Below are 27,127 nucleotides of genomic sequence, written 5' to 3'. Positions count from 1 at the left end.
AGGAATGGTGGGCAATTCTAGAACCAGAAAAATACTAATCAGTACAATAATAAGATTGAGTTATACACTCATTAGGGAGATGAAGTCAAAAGTTTTAAAAGCCTTGTCATGACTTTTTCTTTTTGTTGGATTCTCCCCCTTTGCATTTAATTTGTCACACCCAATGGATTCATTCTGCTGGGCTTCCTGGAGTTGTGATCCTCATTGTCTTTTCCTAGGGTATTGTCTAAAATTTTTTGGAGTGCCGGTTTGGTATTCATGAAGTTCCTGAGGTGCTCTTTATCATGAAAGAATCTTATTTCTCCATCAATTCTTTAAGATAGTTTTGCAGGGTACATCAATCTGGGTTGGAGGTTGTTTTCCTTTAGGGCTTGAAATACATCACTCCAAGCTCTTCTTGCCTTGAGGGTTTTCATTGAGAAGTCTGCTGTGATTCTGATGGGCTTTCATTTGTATGTGATTTGTTTCTTTTCTCTCACTGCTTGTAGAATTTTGTTCTTCTGTTGGATTTCTGGAATCCTAACTATTATATGCCTATGTGTAGATTTTTTTTTGATTAAGGCTAGCTGGAGTCCTATATGCCTCACTTATCTGTATGTCAAGTTCTTTTCCCCTCTTTGGGAAGTTTTCTGCCATCACTTCTGTGAACAGCTTTTTTACGTCATCTGCACTGTCTCCTCTTTCTTCATTGACTCCAATCAGTCTTATGTTATTCTTCTTTGCATTGTCTAGCAGCTGCTGGATTGATTTCTCATGTTCCCTTACAATTTTAAAGCAATTTTTCTTTTCCTCCTCACTAATTGCAATCTTATCTTCTATATGTGAAATTCTATCCTCACATTGGTTCATTCTGCTGTGCAGACTTTTGATGGAGTTTTTAATCTCTTGGAAATCTGTTTGTATCTGTTTTATGGATTCCATTTGTTTCCTATGTTGGGATTCCATCATGTTCCTCAGATCCTCTATTTTTTAAATCTGTGTCCTCTCTAGATTTGTTAATCATGTCTTGCACCATAAGCAAAATCTTTGCTGTTATCTGAGTAATTATTTCTGATTTCCTTTTTCCCAGATCCTCTTTTGTTGCCAGTTCAGAGAGTCCAGGTGGTTGAGTATCAGAGTGTTCCATCTCGTTTCCCTTTGGGGTTGCTGTAGGTGATCTGGAAGTCTGTTTTTGAGGCTTGTTTATGTGTCTTCTCATTTCCACGGGGATGGGGGGTGCTTCTGGCACCCGTGCAGCTCACCTTCTCTGCCCTAGGAGCTTGGAATGACAGCGGGGGAGCTTCCTTCCGGGTGCTGGGACCGGCTCACCTTCTCTGCCCTAGGAGCCTGGGATGGAGGCAGGGAGCTTCCTTCTGGGTGCTGGGACCCATAACAAATATTTTTAGATGTGAGGGAAAGGAGATCTAATACTCTAAAATGACTCATCCAGTTTCTACACTATTTGGGGGGAGAGATATGAGAGATTTAACCCAGGTCTCTTGGCTTTCTACCTCTGGGCTCTGTACCACTTTGCTTACCCAATTCTACAAGAAATGTCCAAAGAATCAGCTAGGCAGGCTCTGTAGTTCTTGAAAACTCACCCGAAAATTCAGCCAGAAGTATAATTAGCAAATGCTGGAAACTACATCCAACCCTCTGTATCCACAGATTCTGCATACTCAAATTCAACCAATTGCAGATCAACTATATTTTAAAGAAATTTGGATCTCTACTGAACATTTATAGGCTTCTTTCTTGTCTTTATTCCCTAACAATATAGTATAACAATCTTACATAGCATTTACATTATATTAGGTACTATAAATAATGTAGAGATGATTTAAAGTGCATGGAAGGATGTGGGTAGGTTACATTCAAATAATATGCCATTTTATATAAAGACTTGCATATTTGTGGATTTGGACATCCATGGGGTGCCTGGAGCCAATCTTCCCTAGATATGAAGAGAGGTGTTTCTTAGATTCCAGGTTTTTGCTGAGCACCTGACAGCATAGGAGCCAGGGAATGCAGAAGTCATGCTGGGGGTGCGTCCTCCTGTCTGGAGGGGTTTATTTATTCATTTGACAAATTTATGGAGGTCTTACTATGTGCCAGGCACTGTTCTGGGTGATGAAGGATATAGCAGTGAACAAGACAGATAGAACTTCCTGACCTCATGTAGCATTCATTCTAGCAGGGACAGACAGACAATAAACACGTCTTCACTTTTTGCTCTTTCAGCTGCTCATGGTCAAACATGGTTTCAAGAAATCAAATGGAAAATTACAGAAAAAAACAATTCATATATTTTGAAAAAAAATTTATTACAGTACATGGTTATAATTATTCTATTTTATTATTAGTTATTGTTGTTAACCTCTTGCTATGCCTGATTTATAACTTTATTGTAAGTGTGTATGTATAGGAAAAAACCATAGTATATATAGGGATGCTTAGGGTTCAGTACAATTTTTGTTTCAGGTATCCACTGTAGGTCTTAGAAGATACTCCCTGCAGACAAAGGAGAACTATTGTATAAAGAAAAGTAAAGCAGGGTAAGGGAGCACAGGAGAGAATGAGTAAGTAAATATGGGAGTGGTGGGGGTGTTATCTTACCAATCTGGAAACCTATAATCCATTGTTATTAATTAATAGTCACCCTGCTGTGCAATATATCTCAAACACTTATTCCTCCTGCCTAACTGAAACTTTGTATTTTTCAACAGTACCTCCCTATTCCTTCCTCTTGCCCCCAGCCTCTGGCAACCACCATTCTACTCTGCTTCTGTGAGTTTGATGTTTTTAGATTGCACAGTAAGTGAGATTATCTTTCTGCACCTGGCTTATTTTATTTTTTATTTTCTTTTTTCTCCAGTACCAGTGATCAAACTGAGGACCTTGCACTTGCCAGGCAGGCATGGGGCCACTGAGCTGCAGGTTCAGTGCCACTGAGCTACATCACTGGCCTTGGTTTTTTGTTTTTTTTTTTTTTTTTTTTTTGAGACAGGGCCTCACTATGTAGTTCAGGCTGGCTGGCTCGAACTGAAAATGTAGCCCAGGCTGGCCTTGAACTTGCAGTGATCCTCCTGTCTCAGTCTCCTGAGTGCTGGGATTACAGGTGTGAGCCACCACACCTGGCCTGGATTATTTGATATAGCATAATGTCTTCCAGATTCATCCAAGTTGCTGTGACAAAAGAATTTCCTTTTATTGTGGGGAGGTACTGGGAATGGAATCCAGGGCCTTCACACTGAGCTACCTCCTCAGCCTTTTTAAATTTTATTTTTAATTTTGAGACAAGTTTTTGCTAAATCATTAAGCTGCTCAGGCTAGAGTCGAACCTGGGATCCTCTTGCCTCAGTCTCTGAGAGTGTTGGTATTATAAGTGCATGCCACCATGCCTAGCTGGAATTTCATTTTTTAAAGGTTGAATAGTATTCAATTGTATATACATACCGTATTTTATTTATTCATTTATTTGTTGAACACCTAGGTTGACCCCATGTCTTAAATGTATACATCTCTTTGACATACTAATTCCAGTTTCTTTGGATGTACTCACAGAAGTGAGATTTGGGGCAGGTACTTTAGACAGAATGATCAGAAAAGTCCTCTCAGAGGAGATGCCATTTTCTTTTTTTGGCATCCGGAATCAAACTCAGGACTTTGTGTTTTCCAGGCAGATGCAGTGCCACTGAGCTACATCCCCAGCCCTGGAGATGCCATGTTAAAATTTAATTTAATTTTTTGTGGTACTGGGGATTGAGCATAGGCCCTGGAACATGTTAGCAAGTGTTGTACCACCGAGCTACATCCCTGGCCTTTTTTACTTTTTATTTTGAGACAGAATCTCACTAAGTTGCCCAGGTTGCCTTCGAACTTGCAACTCCCTTGCCTCAGCCTCCTGAGTAGCTTGGATTATAAAAGGAGGGACCATTTAAGCAGAGACTTGAAAGAAGTAAAGGCGAGACGGTCATGAGGCTATCTGGAGAAAGACATTTTCAGGCAGAAAGAACAATAAAAGCTCTCAGGTGGGCATAGGACTAGGTGAGAAACAGCAAGAAACCTTAATAAAACTGAAATGCAGTGATGAGGAAGGACTCAGAGGGGAAGTGTTCAGAGACACAGCTGGGGACTGGGTCATTTAGGATCTTGTAAGCTATGGTGAGAATTTCACTCTGCTGGAAGGTTTTGAGCAGATAGAGTCCGAAGTGCATTTAAAAGTATATCTCTGGTGTTGTGGAGAAAATAGCAAGTAGGGAACGATGACCACAATAGGAACACCATATGTCTAACTTCAATATTTGTAACTGCAACAATGCAGTTAGTATATAATGGAGGCCTTGGCTAGAGTAGTAATAATGGAGATGATGAAAAGTAAATGAATTCTGTATATATTTTGTAGACTGAATCAAGAGCATATGTTGTTGAGTTGGATGTGGGAAGTAAGAAAACAAAGAGTTAATTGGAAGAGTGGGGTTATCATTTACTAAGATGAGGATGAAGGGGCAAATCAGGTTTGGGACCAGTTCAAACCACCTCCTCCATGGGCTTTACCATGGACCTTGTGTCCTACAATTAGGAATTCCTCTGTGTTAAGACCCCCAAAGGTCCCTGCCAGCTGGAAAGGCAATACATTAAGCTATTATATGCCGTTTTCACTGTAGTTGGTATTAATTTACCACCAGCCACAGGAGGGCAGGGCCCTAAGATAAAGATGCAGCAGACACAAACATCCTCCTGATGTCATAGGCCCTGGGACCAGCTGTGTTCTCTGTCAGAGCCAGCAATCTCATTCCCCACAGAAGGCAAGTTGCAAAAAGCCCCTTGTTCCACTTCATCAAGCAGGAACTAGAGCAGTAGGTCTTGGTCCTGGCTGCACAGTAGAAACACTTTGAGAATGTTATGGCTTGTATCTAGATGTCCCCCCAAGCCCTCATTTGGTGATAGGTGTGGCTTTGAGGATGTGGCTGGATCTAGTGTGTGTAATGCTGGCTTTAAATATGTGATTGCAGAGATTAATGGTACTAGGATTAAGGGTGCCCCACCCTGGGAATTAGTGCTACCTGCCCTGGGCAGGTAGTTTTGAAATAAGGGACAGAAAGAGGGCTGCTGTGGTCTCTTGCAGCTGCTGCCATTGCTTGTCACTTTGCTGTTCCTTGCTACTTTGCTGCCTTCTGCTGGCCATGAACTCTTCCTCCTCTGTGATGCCCCTCCGCCATGCCTCCCTGCCTTGGAGCCAGCCAACTATGAATTGAAACGTCTACAAACTGTGAGCCAGTGAAACCTTTCTTCCTTTAACTTTGGTGTTGGGTATTTTGTCTCAGCAACAAGAAAAGTAACTAACATAGAGAGCTTTAAAAAATCCTAAGGCTTGCCTGCTCCGCAAGCACAAGGACACAGGTTCAATCCCCGGTACAAAAAAAAAAAATCCCAAGGCAGCCAGGGATAAGCTCAGTGGCACTGTGCCTGCATGGCAAGCTCAAAGTCCTGAGTTTGATCCCTGGTACTGGAAAAAAAATCCCAAGGCCCAGGTCCCAAGCCCCAGTCCTGGGGCTGAGGCCTGAACAACATCAGTATTTTTTAAAAGCTTCTGATGATTTCAAAGTACAGCCAAGATTGAGAACCACCGAGCTAAAGGAACCTTAGATGTATTCTGAGCCACAGGGACAATTTGTTGGCACTATATAGCACAATGAAATCCAGGGCTGGAGATAGTTGCAGAAAGTGATTACAGTATTGATTGTTCATAGAGTCAATAAATGCCTTGGTGTGTTGCACAGCTGGGTGCTCAAATCCTGGGCAGGGGCTACAGCTGAAGCAAAGGAAAAGGGCAAGATAGAAAGTTCTGTAGTTCTGGGCCAGGGATTTTGCTCAGTGGTTCTGCCGCCTGCCTCACAAGCGCAAGGACCAGAGTTCGATCCCCGGTACCAAAAAAAAAAAAGTATTTTCTCTATATCAACACAGTCAAGGACAAAAACCACATGATCATCTCAATAGATGCAGAAAAAGAATTTGACAAAATCCAACACCCATTCATGATAAAAACGCTACAGAAAATTGGAATAGGAGGTTTTATCTCAACCTGATTAAGGCTATCTATGAAAAACCAACAGCCAACATCATACTAAATGGTCAAAAACTTAAAACTTTCACACTAAAATCAGGAACAAAGGGCCAGGGATTTAGCTCAGTGGTTTCGCCACCTGCTGCACAAGCGCAAGGACCGGAGTTTGATCCCCGGTACCAAAAAAAAAAAAAAAAAATCAGGAACAAGACGAGGATGCCCACTATCACCACTCCTGTTCAATATTGTTCTGAAAACATTAGCCATAGCAATCAGACAAGAGAAAGAAATAAAAGGAATAAAGATAGGAAAGGAAGAAGTGAAACTGTCATTATTTGCTGATGATATACTTTACATAGAAGACCCAAAAAACTCAGTCAAAAGCCTTCTAGACCTAAATGACAGATTCAGTAGAGTAGCTGGATACAAGGTCAACACTCAAAAAACAATAGCCTTTTTATATGCAAATAGCAGACCCATTGAGAGAGAAATTCGGGAAATAATTCCTTTTACAGTAGCATCTAAAAAAATGAAATATCTAGGAATCAACCTAACAAAGGAAGCAAAAGACCTCTACACTGAAAACTACAGCACTCTGAAGAAGGAGATTGAAGAGGATATAAGAAAATGGAAAGATATCCTTTGTTCCTGGGTAGGAAGAACCAATATAGTGAAAATGGCCATACTTCCAAAACTGCTATATAGATTCAATGCAATGCCAATTGAAATTCCAACAATATACTTCACAGAACTAGAGAAAACAATCCAAAAATTCATTTGGAAACAGAAGAAACCTAGAATACCAAAAGCAATTCTAGGCAACAGAGACATGGCTGGGGACATCACAATCACCAACTTGAAACTATACTACAAAGCTACTGTGATAAAAACAGCATGGTACTGGCAAAGAAACAGACCCGAAGATCAGTGGACTAGATTAGAAGATGCAGAAACAACTCCAGACATACTCAGCCACCTCATCTTTGACAAAGGAGCCAACCACCCTCACTGGAGGAAAGGTAGCCTATTTAATAAATGGTGTTGGAAAAACTGGATTTCAATCTGTCAGAAATTAAAACTAGACCCATACCTATCACCGTGCACTAAACTAAGATCGAAGTGGATTAAAGATCTAAATATTAAGTCAGAAACACTAAACTTGCTGGAAGGTAAGTTAGGTAGAACTCTTGATGACATTGGCATAGGAAAAGACTTTATGAACAAATCTTCAGTAGCACAGGAGCTAGCACAAAGAATCAACAACTGGGATCTCAGCATATTAAGAAGCTTCTGCACTGCAAGAGAAACCACCAACAGAGCTAAGAGACAATCTACAATGTGGGAAGAAATATTTAGCAGCTGTAGCTCAGACAAAGGTCTACTATCAAGAATATATAAAGAACTGGAAAAAATCAGACCTCCCAAATTCAAAGACCCATTTCAAAAATGGGCATCTGAAATGAACAGACATTTCTCAGACAAAGAAGCAAAAACAGCAAGTAAATATATGAAAAAATGTTCAACATCACTGGTCATTCGAGAGATGCAGATGAAAACAACACTGAGATTCCACCTCACCCCACAAAGAATGGCTGCTATCAAGAAATCAACCAATAACGCTGGCGGGGGTGTGGAGAGAAAGGAGCCCTTCTCCATTGTTGTTGCGAATGTAGATTGGTGCAACCACTGTGGAAATCAGTATGGAGATACCTCAAAGACCTAGGACTACAGGTCCCATTTGACCCAGCTATTCCCCTACTGGGAATCTTCCCCAAAGAATTAAAAGAATCATACCACAGCGATAAATGTGCACCCATGTTCATAGCGGCACAATTTGTAATAGCTAAAGCTTGGAAACAGCCCAAATACCCATAGACTGGAAACTGGATAATGAATGTGGTTTTTTTATAAAATGAAGTACTACTCAGCCATAAAGAATGAGAAACTAGAGACATTTATAGCTAAATGGATGCATATTGAGGCCATACTCTTAAGTGAAATAAATAGAACACACATGTGTAAATACCGAATAGTTTCTCTAGTGTGAGAAATTGAAAGTGTAAATAAGGATGACAATGATTAAAATGAATAATTGATAATTTGAAATAAGAAAAGTTCTAAGGGTTTGGGGATGGTGGAAGGGAAAGGGGAAAGGGAAGAAGGGAAAGAAAAAAATTATGAGAAAAAAATGGAATCAAACTCTGTGTAGACAGGGAAGGGTGGAGGGGGTGAAGGGTGCACGGGTAATGGGAGGAAGAATAAAAACTAAGATGCATCATGTTCTGGTACAAACACCCAATGATAAATGTAAATGTATTTTATACCTAAAATGTACCAATAAATATACATATTTAAAAAAAAAGTAAAAAAAAGAAAGTTCTGTAGTTCTGCTCATGCAGTTCAGCTTGATTCCCATCTCCACATTCCCCTATTTTCCACCAAGGTGGAAAGAAAGAGGAAACAGGCAGGTGGAATCTTTGACCCACCTGACAGCCACCCTTCCACTTCTCTTTGATCACCTACCATCAGATACCTCTATAGCACAGTGTGGAACAAGGCATGTCTAGAGACCTGAAGGGGTCATGAAGTCTACCCTTCATTTTAACATGTTAAATGGAGGTCCATGAAGAAGATACGGTTTACCCAAAGTATCAAGATAATTGAGTAGCAGAGCTGAAACCAGAATCCAGATTTCCTGAGCCTTGGGCTTGTGATTATTCCCCCATAGCAGGCTAAAGCTGGACATTCATTTATACACTGGCTCTGGTTCTACCTTAATGGATTCAAACAAAGAAGGACTCCAACAGGTACTATCTTTTTATGCATTCATCCATAGTGGAGGGGACAGTATCTTTGTTATTCCGGCCCCAAATCCAAAATTAGATCCTGTCCTACAGGATCTAATTTGATTGTACCACTACAAGCAAAAGATTCAGGAGGAAGTGGAACTGCCAATATTTTCATGGAGTATAATCATTTCTGGGTGTCTGTTTCAGAGCTATTTTCAGCTTTTTATGCCATTCCTCATTGACCCTTGTCTTGTTGGTCTCTAAAATTCCATCCCATTCTCAGTCTTCAGCCCTGTTGCTGATGGTGATTCATTCATTGCCAGCTGGTCTCTGCTAGATATCACTGCTAGATGTTACGGAGTCATGTCTAGCCTATGCTTAGACACAGGTGAGGACTGCTTTATGGTAGGATACAAAGTGGCTCCCAAAGGTCTTCTTGTCCCAAATATCTTTAAGGCTCAGCTGTGGGGCCTGGAGTTCTTAATACTAGGGTTATTCCTTTGAAGTAAAACACTGAGGATTGGAGGATTGGGAGGGTCCTGGTCAAAATGTAAATGCTGTGCCAGGAAGGGGTAATAAACACCTCAGCACCCAGCAAATGACAGAACTGCATGGGCTAAATCTTCCCTACCATCTGTTTTTGTAAATAAAGCTATATCAGAACACAGGGATGATCTTCATTTACATATTTCCTATGTCTGCTTTGGGGCTAACATGTTTGGTGGCAAAGCCTAAAATATTTGCTATATGGCCCTTTACAGAGAAAGTTTCCTGACCCCTGAAATAACTTATTAATATGCAGTAACCTACTGTTTCTAAAATTTGCCCAATGATAAGAATCACTGGGGACTCTGTGTTAAAGACACAGAAGCTTAGGCCCACACCAGACTCAAAAAGTCAGAACCTTGGGAGAATGGGGCCCAGGAATCTGTTATTGGTGAAGATGTCCTAACCCATTAAGCATAGATTAAATGAGTACCTTAAAGCTGGGACATCTGAGCTCTTCACTGACCCTATTTTCCTCCAAGCTGCTGGGATCTCATTTTGCAATAGGCACCCTTTTTGACTAAAATGAATTTTGGCTTGAGACATGGGACTTGAATTGCTAAATACCTTTGGGGCCACTGTAAGCTCCTTGAAGCAAATATGAAGCCAGAAGCTAGGTGGAATAAAAAATTGAAGAGAGCCTGCTTCTCTCTCTTAGGGCTGAATTTAGAAGCTGGTGATTCTTTGACCATCTTTTAATTTGGTGGCTCTACTAGTATAAATTTCAAGGCTGTGATCACTTATATCTTGGCCAAAGTCAGGTATATAGCCAAACATTTTAGTGTAAGATAGGGTCCCCCTTTCTTAAAGTTTTACTTTATTTTAATTGGTACATAATAATTAAATATATTTATGGGTTACAATGTGATTTTTTTTTGTAGTATTGAGTGTTGAACCCAGGGCCTTTGCACTAAATTACATTCCCAGTCCTTTTTCAAAATTTTTTTTTCCTTTTTCAAAATTTTGAAACAGTGTGTTATAGCTTCTGTCTAGATGTGTGCCCCCCCCCCCCCCCCCGCCGGCCCAAGCCTCATGAGGTTATAGGTGGGGCTTTTTCAAAGGTGGCTGGATCTAGAGTGTGTGATTCTTGGATTAAGGGTATGTGATTACTAAATTAAGTCCACTGATTGGTTTGGCATAGTTCTGGGTAGAATTAAGGGTGCGTAAGTGCCACCCTAAGAGTGGGTAGCCTGGATAAAAATATAAGGGACAGGAGAGCTAGTGTGGTTGCTTGTCGCTTGTTGCTCACTTGCTTGGTGCTATCTGCCTTTTGTCTTCTGCCCATCATGAACTATTTCTTCTCTGTGATGGCCCTCTGTTTTAACTCCCTGCCATGGAGCTACTAGATTATGGACGGAAACCTCTACAAACTGAGCCAAAATAAACCTTTTGTCCTTTAACTTTGGGTGTTGGGTATTTTGTCTTAGCAACAAGAAAAAGTAACTAAGACAGGGTCTTTCTAAACTACTAAGTTGGCCAGTCTGGGCTCGAACTTGGAGATATTCCTGCTTCAGCCTCCTAGAGAGCTGAGATTATAGATGTGCACCACCATATCTGACATCACAACGTAATGTTTTGCTACATGCATACATTGCATAATGTTCAAATTTGGGTAATTGGCAATTCTATCACCTCAAACTGTTGTTATTCCTTTGTGGTGAACCATTTGAAATCATCTCTTGTAGCTCTTTTGAAATATACAGTACTAGCAATAGTCACTGCACTGTGAAATAGAACATTAGAACTTATTCTTCCTATCTAACTGTGAAATCCAAAAAAAAGTTGATTTCATAAGAGTAGAGAGTAAAATAGTGGCTACCAGAGTCCAGGGAGGGTAGAGGGTAGAGGTTGGTTAGTGGCCCCACTTTGATTACTGTGAAAAGATGGAGCTCACGTTCCCACCTGAAGCTCTGTGTGTTCCTGATGTGCCTTTTGCTGGCTCATTGTCTTGGACACCTGAGCTCACTTATAGTTAATTCCCACTGTAATCACTATGGGCACATAGGACAATGGGGGTGCATCCTGGTCTCACCAGATCCTTGATGAGGGAACACAAGGTTTGTCCTTTTTGTATTCAGTGCTGCCTAGAGATGAACAAGTCCTCAACTGTCTACCAAGGCCTCCTATCAGCCCCACTGGACTCTAACCTCATTCTCCACTGATCTCTAGTCTCATCTTCTGTTGAAAGTGGTGGTTCTACCCACAGTACAAGCAAAAAAGTCCACAGGGTTGTAAGACCTAAGAAATGTACAAGAAGGTGAAGAAGCCTGGCCATGGCAAAGTGGCCATGGGATGGGACAGGTGGAGGCATCAGAACTGGGTTGGGGGCAAGGGAATGTTGGAGGCAGCTGTTCAGCACACTGTGGGTTTATTTTCACTTCTGGACTCACTTCTTGCACCCCTCCCCACTATCCTACTCTTCAGGGCCCCCTGTGTCCCTTTTGACCAGCTAAATGCCCTCTCTTTTTTAAAAACCCAGTTCAAATTCTACCTTTGTCATGAATTCTTCTGCAATTCCTCCATTCCCCTCCCTGGATTTCTTACAGTATTCTTACTAATTCACACTGCTACAGCTTATCTCCCAAGCCAGGCTGTATAACGAGAGGTGACGTTTTATATTATTATGTCTTACCCTGGCACCAAGCACAGAGCAGGCCCAGCATAAAAGATATCAGTTGATTGTTAAGATTAATAATGAATTTAGCAAATATGATTTGAGTACCCACCATCTGTCGAGCACTATACTTCATGAAGTTCTGGGGAAAACCAACTCCTTTGTAGTGATTTCTATTATTTTGGCTTTTTTTCTGGGCAGGTGGCTCCAAGCAGAGGCAATGGAGGTTCTTTGGATATAGTTTAGGTTTTCAGAGCCAGAAAACTAGGATTTCATTGGAAGGGATTGTGCTTGCTTTAACAGGCCCATCACAACTCTGTACTTTATTTTAAAATATTTATTGCAGACTTACTACCTGCCAAGGTACTTGGTGTCCTTATTCATGAATATTTAGTCCCTCATGGGAATAGTCAGTCACTCAAAGATTAAGGAACCGGTTTCAATATAGTGTTACTTCGGTTCAGGAACATAATTTATTTTACAATTTGAGGGAAGATGGCCACGTCTGTGTTTGTGTGGGGAAGATGGCCGCAGTTGTGTTTGTCACCTGGTGTGGAGTCTGTGAATGGAAGCAAAGTGTTATCAATTGCTTTTGTTTGAGAACTGAATTGTTTGCAAACAGAAGCATTTGTGAACTGAGGTATTACTGTACATAGATGCTTAATAAGTGGCTATATCAGTGTGGTTTGAGGAGTCCTGGGAAAGGACTCCTGTGATCCCTGAAAATACCCTCCACAATAGTCTGCCATTGTGTGAATCATTCTGTTAAAAAAAATGTCAAATGAAATAGACATATCTGAATCATTTGAGGAACCTTTTCAAAAGCCCAATATTGGCCGGGGATTTAGCTCAGAGGTTTCACTGCCTGCTGCGCAAGCGCAAGGACCGGAGTTCAATCCCCAGTACTAAAAAAAAAAAAACAAAACAAAAAGCCCAATACTAGGGTCTCATCCCCAGAGCTTCTAGTTCAATTAGTCAGAGATAAAGCCTAAAAATTAGTAGTTTAAGAGCTTCTCAAGTGGTTTTAATGAATAGCCAGAGCTAAAAACCACTACCAGCCACTGTATATGGGAGTAGATATTAGACTATTATCAGCCACAGAATACAGAAGCTAGAAGGAGCCTTAGGGCTTAACATCAGAATCACTGGTGGATTTTATTACAAATCCTGATTTCTAGACCACACCCTGGGCCTACTGGGAGGTTATCTTCTAGAAGAAGTGGTAATGAAGCTTTAACATGATGCAAGTTCAAGAGGAGGTATTAGTCTCCTCGTACCCATGAGGAGCCAAGTGCCTGCTATGGCCCCAGTACTATTTTCTGTGGTTCTGGGGCAAACTGCTGAACACATGTTGGAAGTCTTCAAGAAGTTTTTGCTAAAAGGGCATGTGAGCCCACAGTGAGAAGGTAGCTTGTCTATAAGCCAAGAAGAGAGCCCTCATCAGAAACTTCATTTGCTGGCACCTTGATCATGGACTTTCAGTCTCTAGAAATGTGAGAAAATAAAAGTACTGTTTCAGCCAAAAAAAAAAAAAAAGTTTTCTATATAGTTTGGAGAGAAGATCTCAGTTGAGTCTTGTTAGTCATAGAGTCTACACACTCATCCTGGACACTGAATTAGTGAATATTGTACTGTTTTTCCAATATTTCCCACAGATTATAATTTTTTTTTTCGGTACTGGGGATTGAACTCAGGACCCTGCTCTTGCCAGGCAAGCATGGTGCCACTGAGCTATATCTCTGGCCCTCCACAGATTATAATCTTAAATCCTAAAAAAACTCGTCCTGGTAGAATCTATTTTTTTTTCACAGGAGAAAACAAAGATCACAAGTGTTAACTGACTTGCCTTGAGGCTTTCCCACTCACAGGTGCTGGAGATGGGATTCAAATCCCATCCAACTGGCCCCAGAGCTGAAGCTTTTCACTACTCTGCAGTGCCCCCTGCCATCCCCAGCCTCAGGGTATCTCTACCTGGGAGGTGACACAAGGAGGCAGAACATTGTCTTGTTTGACCTCAGTTATGAACACGTGCAGAAGGGAACTGATATTTCTCATACTTTCTTTTTCTTTTTTTTGGTCCCAGGGATCGAACTCAGGACCTTGTGCTTGCGCTTGTGAGGCAGGCGGCAACACCACTGAGCCACATCCCTGGCCCATCTCATGCATTCTTAATGTCTGCAAATGACAAGGAAAGCAAGGAAAGTATTGATTTTGGTGGTTAGAAATAAATTTTAGGGAGTAGACAAATTTGCAAACAGAATCTGCAGATAATGAGGACTGTATGTACATGTATTACATGTAAGACTGCCACACACTTGGGATGCACTAGTATAACCATACTGGTTGTAAAATCTTGAGGGATTCTTTCACACTGGTTGGCAAGGAGCCCCTGCCCTAAGCTTCCTGGGTGCCCTCCCTGGGACCTCTTTACAAATATGATCAACTAAAAGGTTAATACCTGACAATGAGGAGGCCTCCAAGATTCTTCCAGTGTTCTCAGTGGCTTACACTCTGATTGGTTGGATTCTACTATACGGGTTGTTAAAGGTTTTTACTATCACTTTGGTGTGTTTGTGCTCACCCATTTCCGTGCTTTTAAGGTTTCAGAGAGCCCAAGGCCAAGAACTAGAATGTAAGTTCTGCGAGGGCAGGAACCATGTCTGCCCAGTACTGCTATATTCCCAGACTATAGGAGTCCCCAGAACAGCAAGTATTCAATAAGTGCTTGGTGAATTAGAAGCTCTCATTGCGTTTTTGTTCTTTTGAGACAGGGTCTTACTATGTAGTTCAGGCTGGTCTTGAACTTATAGCAATCTTCCTGTCTTAGCCTCCTGAGTGCTGGGATTAAAGGAGTGTTCCACCATGCCCTGCTAGAAACTCTCATTGGGGTCAGTTAGGCAAAGCTAGTTGGAAGACATGAGTATCTGGGCAGGTTTTAAAGGAAACAGACATGACTGGCAGAGATGTGGGATTGTACAAGGACAAAAGTCCACAGGGTTGTAAGACCTAAGAAATGCACAGGAAGAAGAATGGCCATGGCAAAGGGGCCATGGGTTGGGATAGCTGGAGGTATCAGAACTAGGGGAGGGGAGGGATGCTGGAGGCCTGGGGTGGGAAAATTGGAATGGACATGGGGGGAGCATTAGGTTCTTTATTATGCACCTAAGTTTGGGTGTTTGAGTTTAGTTGAGGTTGCTTTGATGGCTGGAAGGTGGGTTTTCTTCATTCCTTCAACTAATATGTATTAGTGCTACTCTATACCAGGTGTTGTTTGAGGTGTTGGGGAGACAGCAGAAACAAAATATGGGCCCTAGCCTTGTGGAGCTGGCATTCTAATGAGGGAGAGAGATAATAAGCATATACATAGAATGTTCTGTGGGAATGTAAAATGGTACAGACTCTCTGGAAAAGACTTCAGCATTTTCTTTAATAAACTAAACATACCCTGACTCTTTGACTCAGCAATCATACCCTCAAGCATTTATCTCAGTGAAATGAAAACTTATGCTCACAGAAACCTGTACACGAATGTTTATAGCAGCTTTATTTATAATAGCCCCAAACTAGAAAAAAAAAAACCCAAGTGTATTTCAATGGGTGGATAACTGTACAGAATGAGATATGTCCACAACATAGAATACTAGTCTTGAAATAAAAAGAACAAAATATTGATATATACAACTTGGATGAATCTCAAAAGCATTATGCTGAGTGAAAAAAACCAATCTCGAAACATGATATTTCATTTGCATAATATTCTTGAAATGATAATTGCACAAATGGAGAATAGATTAGTGGTTAACAAAAATTTGGGGTGGGAGTGGAGAAAATGGGTGTGGCTATAAAAGGACAATATAAGGGATCTTTTTGGTGATAAACTTTTCCAATTTGTAATAGCTAAATCTTGGAAACAGCCCAAATGCTCATCAACCGGATAAATGGATAAAGAAGATGTGTTTTTTTTTTTAAACAGTGGAATACTACTCTGCCATTAGGAAGGATAAACTAAAGACATTTCTGGGTAAATGGATGCACATTGAGACCATACTCTTAAGTGAAATAAATTGGACACACACATTCAAATATCACATTGTTTCTCTGGTATGAGAAACTGAAATGTAAATAAGGACCAAAATGTATAATAGTTACTGGGAAATAGGATGAGAATGTTCATGTGGGAAGGGGAACAAGGGAAGGGGGAGGGAGAAAGGAGGGAAGGAAAAAGATAAAAAAGAATGGAAGGAAAAAAGTGAAAACAAAGCTTTTGTAAATCAGGAGGGGAAGAGGGGTTGAAGGGAGGGGAGGGAAAGGGGAAAAAAGAAGACTCAAGATACAGCATGTACAGGTACAAATTCCATATGATGAATGTGATCAGTATGTATATCCAAAGTGTATCAATAATATTAATTTAAAAAGTGCCGGGTATTTAGCTCAGTGGCGTTGCACCTGCCTTGAAAGCACAAGGTCTTGAATTCAATCCCCAGTACTGAAAAAAAATGATGCTAAAATTAATTTTTAAAAATTGAGTTGAGTGGGGCTGGGAATTTAGCTCAGTGGTTCTGCCGCCTGCCTCACAAGCTCAAGGTCCCAAGTTCGATCCCCAGTACCAAAAAAAATTGAGTTGAGTAAAATGACAGAGAAAAACCTTTTCCAGTATCTTGTGTTGGTAGATGCATAAACTCACATGTGGTAAATTCATATTGAACTATGCACACACATTATATCAATGTTGATTCCCTGAGTTTGATATTGTACTATAGTTATGGAAGATGTAACCATTGGGAACAGCAGGGTAAAGGGGACACAGTGTATCTCTGTATTAGCTTTGCAACTTCCTGCAATTATTTTGAAAGAAAAAGTTAAAAATGTAGTATTTTGGTTTTGATGAAAAATTAAGCAATATCAGGAGACAATGACAGGCAGATATTACCTTCTTTGCAGTACTCGGGACTGAACTCAGGGTCTTCACATTGAGTTATATCCCCAGTTCTTTTTTATTTTTTGTTTTGAGACAGGGTCTTGCCAAGTTGCTAAATTTCTCAGGCTGGGTTCGAACTTGTGATCTTACTGCATCAGCCTCCTAGAGGGCTGGTTTTACAGGTGTGACCTATCTCCCCTGGCTCATGTAGATAACAACTTAGAAAGGGTAGTCTAGCTAAACTTAAAACACAATATGTCCTCTGATCAGAGCAATAAATAGTAAACATATAAAAGCATGTTTTTGGAGAGAACTAGTGGCCATTTTTCAAGAAAGGAGACTGCCCAGTGTCACAAGGCAACTGCACATATGAAGTAAGGTGAGGAAGGGACTCTACTCATACACCCGTGCAGGGCCTGGGCTTGTCTGCTCAGAGCTACAACTAAGCAAGGCCTATCTGCCTGGGGGTGTTGTTTGTGTGAGTGTATATGTTTAAGTTCTATGGTATATGTGGGAGAATATGCATGTGCTAGCATATGTATGTGCAAGTGTGTGTGTGGGTATATGTGTGAGTGTTCGTGGTGTTCATGGGTATATTGTGTATGTGTATAAATCTTATATATGAGAATATTGTGTGGATATATGTAATAGTGTATGCGTGTGAGTGTGTGTAAAGTTCACATGGACTTAGATGAGTGCTGAGGGCCATGGCATGAGGCATTTAGTGCTGGGCTTGATCTGAACCCCATCTTCCTGACTTGTAGGCCCGTGATCCGTGCCTGTGCGCCATCCTGACTTTGGATAGACATTGTCTCTCTCAAAAGGACAAAGTTTTTCCTTCTCTTTAAGTCTGGGGGATCCTACCCCTTCCTTAAAGTCTAGCTCAGGTGTAGCCTCCTCCAGGAATGAGGCATCAGTGTCGGGTAAAAGGAAGAGTTGTGGGCACTCAGAAGGAACAGTTTGGCTGCAGGTATAGTGAGGGCTGTGAGTTTTGCACATGATTTGTGTCTAGGTTTGTACATTCAAGTTAAGATGGCTGTAAGGGGCCGGGGATTTAGCTCAGTGGTTCCGGCACCTGCCTCGCAAGCGCAAGGTCCCAAGTTCGACCCCTGGTACCAAAAAAATCCCCCAAAAAACTTCCCATAAAAAATGAGAAATTAGAGACATTTATAGCTAAGTGGATGCACATTGAGGTGATACTCTTAAGTGAAATAAATAGGACACACATGTATAAATACTGAATAGTTTCTCTGGTGTGAGAAACTGAAAGTGTAAATAAGGACTAAAATGTATAACAGGTAATGTTAAATAGGAAGAAAAGGGGCAAAGGGGAAGGAAGTGGGAGGGCTAGGGGAAAGGATAGAAGGGAATGGGATTAATATGAGAAAATGGAAAAATAGGAACAAAATCTTTGTAAATAGGGAGGACTGGAGGGGTTGAAGGGAGGGCTGGGCAAGGGTGAAAAATAAGAACCAAGAGAGACTATGTAAAGGTGCAAATTTCCAATGATGAATGTCATTATATTGTATACCTAAAATGTACCAATGATTAGAATGAATAATAGATAATGCAAAATAGGAAGAAAAGGTCCAAAGAGGTAGGGGTAGTGGGAGGGGCAGGGGAAAGGAAAGAAGGGAAAGGAAAAATGCTGAGAAATGGAAAAAATGGAAATAAAGTCTTTGTAAATAGGGAAGGGTGGAGGGGGTGAAGGGAGGGCTAGGAATAGGGAAAAAATAAGAACCAAGATGCATTATGTAAAGGTACAATTCCCAATGAGAAATGCAATTGTATTGTACACCTAAAATGTACCAATAAAAGAATTTAACAACAACAACAACAAAAAGATGACTGTAAGGATGTATTTCAGTAACAAACACTGGCCTTTTTGAATCCAACACTTGAGGAGAGAGAGGGCCCTGGAGATTTTCTTTCTCCTTCCCTCTCTCCCTCTTTCCATTCCTTCCTTCCTTGTTTTAGGATTAAACCCACACCCAGCACCCCTCTCCCAACGCCAACTTCTTTTGAGAAAAGGTCTTGCCATGTTGTCCTAGCCAACCTTCAACTGCTGGGTTCAAGCATCCTTGTGTCTCAGACTTTCAAGTAGCTGGGACTACAGGCATGTACCACTGCCTCTGTTTCAAGAGAATTTTATTTTTAATAAGTAATCATATTGACTATTAAGATCAGACACTTTTAGGAAACACTATTCTACTCTGAATCTCTTAATTTAGAAATTTAGAGATGAAGAAATAAGTTCAGAAAAGAGAACAGGCTCATCCAAGGTCATATAGCCACGTAATGACTACTGGGATAGAGATGAACCTATTTGTTCAACTGTACATCCTGACTTTATGTGGAATTCCTCACATACAGTGTTGTGTCTCATACATTGTAGTCATTTAGTAAGTACCTATCTGAAAGAACAAGATTAGCACCCACCATCTATCTGCTAGGACCTTATGGGAGCTGGACACTACTGGATAGGTACATTTAGATAGGACACAGCAAAAAAGAGGTAGAAGATAGATTTGGGATGGCAGGAGTGGGTAGCTTAAGTTGGTAAAGCAAGAAACATGGCACAGAATACAGCACTGTGCAGCCCTTCAGAACCCTCAGCCTTGGATGTGAGTCGACATGACATTCAGAAGGTATTCTTTAACTTCTCTCCTAAATCCTTATCTCACTTGTTGGTCCTAGTTTCTGACACACCACCCCCCTCCACCCTTTCCATGATTTTGCTTTCTGATATGGGGTCATCTCTTCTAAGCCAGGAGAAAAGGCAGATGGCAATGAGGCTCACTCACCTGATGAGTGTGCAGAACTGTAAGAATGATGAATTCCTTAGCGCTCCTAGAGAGAAAAGAGGGAACAGGAGAGCAGTGTATCATGCACTAGGTATTCATCTAATATAAGAAGCAATGCCAGCATTTTCCCCTGGGTTGCACTGAGGTATATGGATTAGGACAGAGAGTAATCTGAGTACCTGCATGGATGTCTCACCTCACATCATTTGTGGAGGCTGACACAAACCATCCATATTGGCTTACACGGGCATTTGATGATGATATCAACTCTGGGGTTGTCATTTTTCAGGTTTTCTTATATATTCCTTTTTACATCTTTCTGTAGAAATCCTCATACCTTAGGAGCAATTTTATCTGTAGACTAGAAAATTCTCAAGGAAAACAAGACCTGAATTACGGAACTCAAAGGGCATACAGTTAGAGTTCTGGGAACCATGTATGACTATTATTGGTAATTTTGGCATTTAAGTGAGAGGAGACTCTCAAAGGAAAAACTCAAAAGAGGTCATTTGGTCATCATGACTCATTCTCAGCAGATTTAACTGAGGAACCAAAAATGAGAGCCATGGAACAATAGATAGAACCCAGAACTCTCCAGATAACAAATATTCAAAAGGGCCAAGAGTTTGAAACTCTTCTGACAAGAATTATACTAACATCAAAGAGGTTGTGAAGTATGGAAATTCACTTTCAGGAATACATAATCATTTAAAAGAACTAAAAGAGGAAAACAGTTTGCCTAAAGAAGCTTCCCTTTGCCTTGTTGGGCTTTTTTCAAATGTTTATGGGTAAAAGGCATTCAAGAAGTAGAGTCAAGATGCCCTTGGTTCTGGGTATTCAAGAAATGACTAGATCCCCTGCTTAAGGACTTTGAACATTTCCCATATTTGGTGAGGCAAAGCCCAGGCATGAATGAGCTGCAAGGTTTGGGAAATTCCCAGGAGAAGTAAAGAGTTGTGTTATAAGGAAACTACAATGGAAAATCCTTTATCTTGAACAGGGAAAGGGCACAACATAAATCACACGGTTCATCTGCTTCAGCCCCTGCAATATCTCCCCATTTCATTTATAAGAAAGCCATTGTTCCTCAATCAGGCCAGACACACTCCTGCCCTAGAGCACTGGCACTGGCTCTGGCTCTTCTCTTTCTCCAATACACTCACCTCTTTCCAAGCCTTTCTTCCAGTATCACTTTCTCAATGACGCCAACCTTGGCTATGCTGTTTAAAGTTACATTCTGCACCCCTGTGCTCAGCACTCCTGATCCTCTTTACACAGATCTACTTTCTATTTTTAATAACATTTATTGACTTCTGAGATATTGTACAATTACTTATTCATTAGAAGTATCTCCTTTTATTAGAATGTAAATTCCGGGCCAGGGATTTAGCTCAGTGGTGTTGTGGCCTGCTTTGCAAGCGCAAGGTCCTGCCTGAGTTTGATCCCCGGTACCAAAAAAAAAAAAAAGCTAGAATGTAAATTCCAATGATTTCAACGAGCCAAGATTTTTGTCTCTTATTCACTGCTGTATTTTCAGTGCCTAGAATGGTGCCTGGTGCATAGTAGACACTCAATAATAATTATAATTATTGATTGAATGGATGAATGACTCACTGACCCCTAAGGTTACCAAGAGTGAGCTCTGTTTTGACTAAGAAGAAGCTCTGAACTCCCTCACAAAATCAGGCTACTTTGTTTAGGATGCAAAGATATTCACTAGAAGCACAGCAGTGACTTCTGAAGGGTCAGGCTGAAAGAACCCCAACATGCCCTGATGGGGTTAACTTACCCCATATTGGTGTGGAGGGTGGAAGGTAAAGGGCAGAGGGCAAAGAGTAGGGGAATACAATGGACAACTGAAGTTGGAGAAGAGACAAAGTAAAGGACATCAGAGTTTATTTTATTTTATTTTTTTTTTTGGTACCAGGAATGAAACTCAGGGCCTCGTGCCTGCCAGGCAGGCACTGCACCACTGAGCTACATCTCTGGGCCCCAGAGTTTATGTGTTTTTGTATTATTATTATTATTATTACTATTATTTTGGTGATGCTGGGGATGGACCCCTAGACCTCATGCATGCTAGGCAAGTGTTCTACCACACTAAAAGTCATCAGGAACCAGATATATTTTGAAGTATTGAGCTAGAGGGGGCACATGGCAAGAAAGACCTGCTCTGGGCTTCAGGACAGAGCATTCTAAACCCACTGGGAGCTGATGAGAAGGTGCTGTACTACATATAGAATGTGAGGTCTGCCTTTGAAAGCCAGGGAGCGACTTTGTGGCCAGATGGGCTTTTAAGAATCTCAGAAAGATGAGTAAAATGAAAATACTTTGAACCAAGGGGGGTTAAAGGAGATGGAGCTGGACTACACAAGTGAACAAGGGAGAGGAAGAGAGAAAGAATATGGTTCCATTTGTATATGTGCTGGTGAAACCAGCACAGGATATGGTTCTATTTGGGGAAGGAGAGCAGCCAAAGTCCCCCAAATGGTGGTTAGCCCATGGAATGCAGTCTTCAAAACTATGCAATGGTGTGTGCATGTGGCATGTGTGTGGGGGAGGGGAGAGCATATAGTGTGTGTGTGTGTCTGTGTGTGTGTGGGTAAGAGTTGGGCAAAGGCAATGTGATTACTCCCCATTTACAGGTGGTGATGGTCTTCCAACACGCCTTTTCTCTCTTACCTGCTCCCACCCAGGGAGAAAATTAAAACATCTCCAGTGCTGTGGGCATAATCCACAATGGCAGGTTCCCTTCCTCAATCTACTGGGCAGGGATCTTGATTTTGTTTTCCTTATGTGTGCCTGATTTTGGGGGAAAATAGGAGGTGGGAGCAATGTTTTGCTTGCACTATGTTTATATCGAAGTGACTTTTAGTAACTTGATTCTCATTGGTCACTTGGTCTATCCCTCAAATGAAGGGGCAAGTGAGGAGATGAGTTGGTGAGGGGTGGAGGTGAGGCTGGAGCAGGATGCTCTCTGTGTCTACTCTTAACACTGGGGCAGGTGAGGCCTTATTGTGTGAGGCCTTTGGGTGACGCTAACTGGCTGGTCCCTGAAGTTCTAGATAGCTAGGAGCTACGGCTTGGGCTGCTCTGCCCGGAAGGGCTCTTCTTCCAGGGTCAGGGAGCATAGTGGTAGTCCTGGTGCCACTGGTGGGGCAGAAGTGGGGACACTGCTCAGCTACTGCCAAGGCCCCGGAGGCCCCTGTTACCTGATGAGTTCTATGAACCTCTCCCTGGGGGCTTCACTCACGTCCTCCTCATTAATAGCCACAATCTGGTCACCAGCCAGGAGCTTGTCCTCAGAGGGGCCTCCTGCAGAGGAGAGGAGAAAGGCATGAAAGCTTAGAGCTACTGCCAGGAAAGCACAAGTCTGGGCAAGACGCACAGTGCCTGAGGGAGCCAAGCTGAGGCCTGCAGGAGATGCAGGCTGAGGAAGGTGGTGGGGAGGGTGTTATTTCCAGCTGTGGCCTGCTGCTACGGTGGATGGAGGGCAGTAGAATGAAGAAAGAGAAAGGCATAGACCTCCTTTCTCTGCATGTGGTGTGGTAGCAAAAGGTCCCAAACCCAGATCTTGTACTCAGATGAGGTTAGTGTTTTACTGGCTTGGTTCTAAAGAGGAACACAGACTTCTATTTTATAGGAAGGATTTGCTTTGGTATAAGGAATGACTTTCAGACTGCTAGAGGTGGTACAGGTGACAAGAGGAAGGGGAGGGATCTTGTAGCTTAAATATTACTTATTTGTTTTGTTTTGTTTTTTGTACCAGGGATTGAACTCAGGACCTTGTGCTAGTGAGGCAGGCACAATGCCACTGAGCTAAATCCCCGACCCTTAAATATTATTTATATTTACTGGTCTGGAATGGTCTAGGCATTCACTTGCCTACAAACAGGGGTATGGACTAAAAGACCTACAGGGTTTAATTTTGTTTAACACTGAGTGATGCTACTCTCCAATAAATGAGGGAAGCAATGCACAGGCTCTTGGGCAGCTGGAAATTTGCTTTCTTTCTTTCCCATCCCTACACCTGAAGTCAAGAAAGCAGATATGTCTGAGGGCCATATTTCTTGGTTAGGATAAAGGGCATCACAAAGCTGAGCTGCCTCTGCTGTTCAGCAAGATCTTTTTGGAGAAAAGTTTTTCAGAGACTTAAAGAGAATGAGAAGTAAGATCCAGCCTGACTCAAACCTGAAAGAAATGTTTAACGACAAGTTCCATACTCAAACAAACCTTGACTCTTATTTGTGTCCACTTTAAAAGGCCAGATTCCAATGTCTCTGGCTCTTTTCAAAGAAGTGTGCTACCCAAATTCTAAAAACATGAACACACATAGCCAATATGTGACAAGAACACAGCTCATTGGATGTGGAGCTTGGGGCCCCTGTGCTAATGCTGGCTATGCCAGCAAAGCCAGCAGCAGCGGGAACAATCCCTTTAACTTATTTCATTCCGTCTATCTAGTCCTGTCAGAAATACCAGTCTCTTAGGTAGAGGCCATTCCACCTATTTCCTCCTCTCTCCCTCCCTCTTTCTTTCTTCCCTCCTTCCCTTGCAATGGATGAGGTCCTCGTGGAACTTAAACCTCCTTCACAGGAATTAGCTCTTTGATGGTAACGGTAGCTTCAATCTACTACTGCCCTCACAAATGGTTTCTTGGCTTGCTCAACCACAATTGCTCCTGTGTGAACCTTCAGCAAGCAGCTGAATCTTCAGCTACTCATTTGCTTTGTCTTTTCTTATGGCCTTACACATCCTCTGAACTAAACATCCTCTGCATTCAGCTACCTAGCTGCCTGGGTAGAAGCAGCGATGTGGATCAGCCAGAGTCTTTTTTAAGGCTACGCCTGTCAGTCCCATGGCTTTTTGTAGCTCTTGCCTGGGGTGTTCCTTCTCTTCATCCCTCCAACTCTTTTCTCTTCATCTTTTACCTTTTGTAGCTGACCCCCTCCAGGCCTGGGGGCTTCTGTCAGCCCTGTGAATTCTGTCACCTTTGAAGTTAAAGCAGAAGCTTCTGACAGTCAATTACTAAGTTTTATCTGGTCTCTCTTTCCCAGGACAAGTTTGATTTCTGATCAGACTCAAAACTCTGCCTAAATTCCACGACTGACTTGGGAGCCTGAGGTCAGTCACAAACTCCTGTATTGAAGTTTTTTTTTCTCTGTGCCCTCTAGTTGAAGAGAGCTTACAAAATGCTTTTCTTTTTCTTTGAGGATTGCAAAATTCATCAAATTTCTGCAAGACCAGTTTGTACTCCAGCTGTTTCTCTTGACTGAGTGAGAAACTATTGTAACCATCTAAAGCCTCAGGCCCAGCAAGTCAAGAATAAAGCTCCTTTCTGTCTGTCTTTTCTGTCAATGTGTAGCAGATTTGGAACAAAATAGCGTTTTCACCATTTTTAATTCATTCATGAGGGCAGGGTTTCACAGTTGGTGAGGGGTCTTTTGCTTGCTACATCCCACATGGTCTCATTCAAATCCTACTACCCCCTCATGGTATCACACACAGCAAATCTTGACTCTATGACTTCCTAGCTGAGTGAACCTGGACAGCTCATTTTTCTTCCTGTATGCCTCAGTTTTCTCATTCATAAAATGAGAAGAGTATTACTTACCTTGCAGGGTTGGCTGTGAGGATTAAATAAGATGATGTAAAGTGTGTAGTAGATGCTCAATCAATGGTAACTATTGTTATTACCATTCTGAAATTCAGAGATTTCATTCTCCTCTCCCCTTCCTATCCCACTTGTTGTCTCTATCCTAATTCTGATCTTTAGTGGCTTACCTATTTCATGAGTATGGACCAGTCTCCACAGCCTGATGGTTTGATTCTGGAGGACAGGAACTGTGTCTTGTATTTCCCTGCACCACTACTGGGCTCAGAGTAGTCAGTTTAAAAATACTTGTTGAATTGAATTGAATGGTACTTTCTCATCCAACACACTATGGCTCTTCTATGACTGTTCTATGCAAAGAGAAGCTTTACCAAGACCCAGACACTATTAAATGATCAATTACAGTCTCTGTCTATGGTCCCAAGCTGTTTCAGTGGTTTGTATCTATCAGGCATTTGGGGGAGGGGGCATTTTGGGGATTGAACCCACGGCTTTGCACTGAGCCCTATCTCTAGTCCTTTTTATTTTTTATTTTGAGACAAGGGCTCGCTAAGTTGCCTGTGTGAGACTTGAACTTACAATCCTTCTGCCTCAGCCTCCCAAGTGGCTAAGATTACAGGCATGCACCACTGTTTCTGGCTTGTCTATCAGTCTTAAACATAGTTATTGGTTGGCAAGTCTTCACCCAGTCTTCATGACTTCCTCAGCAACACACAGTGTACTCAAAGCTTCTGCACTTTGGGAAGATAATGTGAGTGTTGGGGGATAGGAGCCAGGGCTGCAGAGTTACTCTGAGGCACACCTACCTGGCCTCACTGATTGAACCACCGCAGGCCTCTCACTGCCGGCCACGAAGCCAAAGCCATATATAGGGTCTCGGTGAATGGTCACTTGTCGCAGCGTCTCTGCTGGCAGATGCTCACATTCCATATCATTTGTGCTCTCTTCCTGCATACATGACTGGGGAAAGGGGAAGATGGGAGCAAAACAAGATACAAAGGGAGCTAAGGCTCAGAATCAGCTGGGAGGGACACTGGTTAGTAGGGTCTGGATATGGCAACCGAGAGTGAAGCTTCATTTCCTACATCCTCTGGAACCAACACAGGTAATGACTGCCTCATATTTTAGACTGAAGAAAGAAATCTAGGAAGGAGAAGCCATTTGTCTCCAGGACAGAAGCCAGGGGAAGAATATGGTGTCATGGAGACTAAAAGCAAGAGTCAGACCCTTCCTCTAAGACTCTGGGACTCCAGAAGAAGCCTAGGTAGGTACAAATGTATTATTCTAAAATTAACAGGTATTACCCATTTTAATTGGCTATTAACTCCCTAAAGGAAACAAAAACCTTGAGGGAATGGGTCCCTCAAACAAGGAAATAAGTAGGAAAGAAATGTGAAATCATTCTAGAATGTGGAACATCTTCATGACGTCCTTGACAAATTTTAAAGTTTAATATCTCTTAGGTGATATATAAAAAGGAACTATTTAGGTGGCATAAATAAACAAGTGTGCTAACATTTAGGACTGTTACTTTACACAAGTGCACACTATGCCAACTTATTTCATTTAATGGAGCAGCTGGAAAATGGCTCCTGGCTCCTATGAGCCAGAAAGGAAGCTGCGTCCTGGGGCTGCTAACAGACCTGAGACTCAGGGGAGCTGGAGAACAGAAAGCACTATCCTAACACTTGGGAGGGATTACAAATTGCCCTCCTGATGCCCACAATTTAAGTTACCAAAGCTTAGGAATTACCTGAGAGCTTTATAAAGTTTCTACATCAAGGGCTTGGTTGAGG

At 41.8% G+C, this 27,127-nt stretch overlaps 1 protein-coding gene across 10 annotated transcripts in view; it reads right to left on the bottom strand.

The window, feature by feature from the left end:
• The window catches only part of Frmpd3 (FERM and PDZ domain containing 3), a 151,292-nt gene that overhangs the window by 55,023 nt on the left and 69,142 nt on the right, over positions 1-27,127 (bottom strand). For 4 of the 10 annotated variants that reach the window (XM_087196731.1, XM_087196732.1, XM_087196728.1 and 1 more), the window contains 4 exons: positions 26,138-26,291; positions 22,930-23,032; positions 19,718-19,763; positions 13,967-14,170 (listed from right to left, as the gene is read on the bottom strand). The exons of 1 other annotated variant lie outside the window; for it this stretch is intronic. In XM_087196731.1, the coding sequence (XP_087052857.1) occupies positions 13,967-14,170; positions 19,718-19,763; positions 22,930-23,032; positions 26,138-26,285 (501 nt within the window). In that variant the 5' untranslated portion in view covers positions 26,286-26,291. Of the gene's footprint in view, positions 1-13,966; positions 14,171-19,717; positions 19,764-22,929; positions 23,033-26,137; positions 26,292-27,127 lie in introns of those variants that run through there. 5 more of the 10 variants (XM_087196730.1, XM_087196733.1, XM_087196735.1 and 2 more) reach the window with 4 other exon arrangements.

This window comes from Heterocephalus glaber, unplaced genomic scaffold (genome assembly GCF_053883595.1).
Source record: "Heterocephalus glaber isolate CG9 unplaced genomic scaffold, H.glaber_assembly_v1.0 deba00001613, whole genome shotgun sequence".
NCBI lineage: Eukaryota > Metazoa > Chordata > Mammalia > Rodentia > Bathyergidae > Heterocephalus > Heterocephalus glaber.
This window is presented reverse-complemented; position numbering and strand designations above follow the sequence as displayed.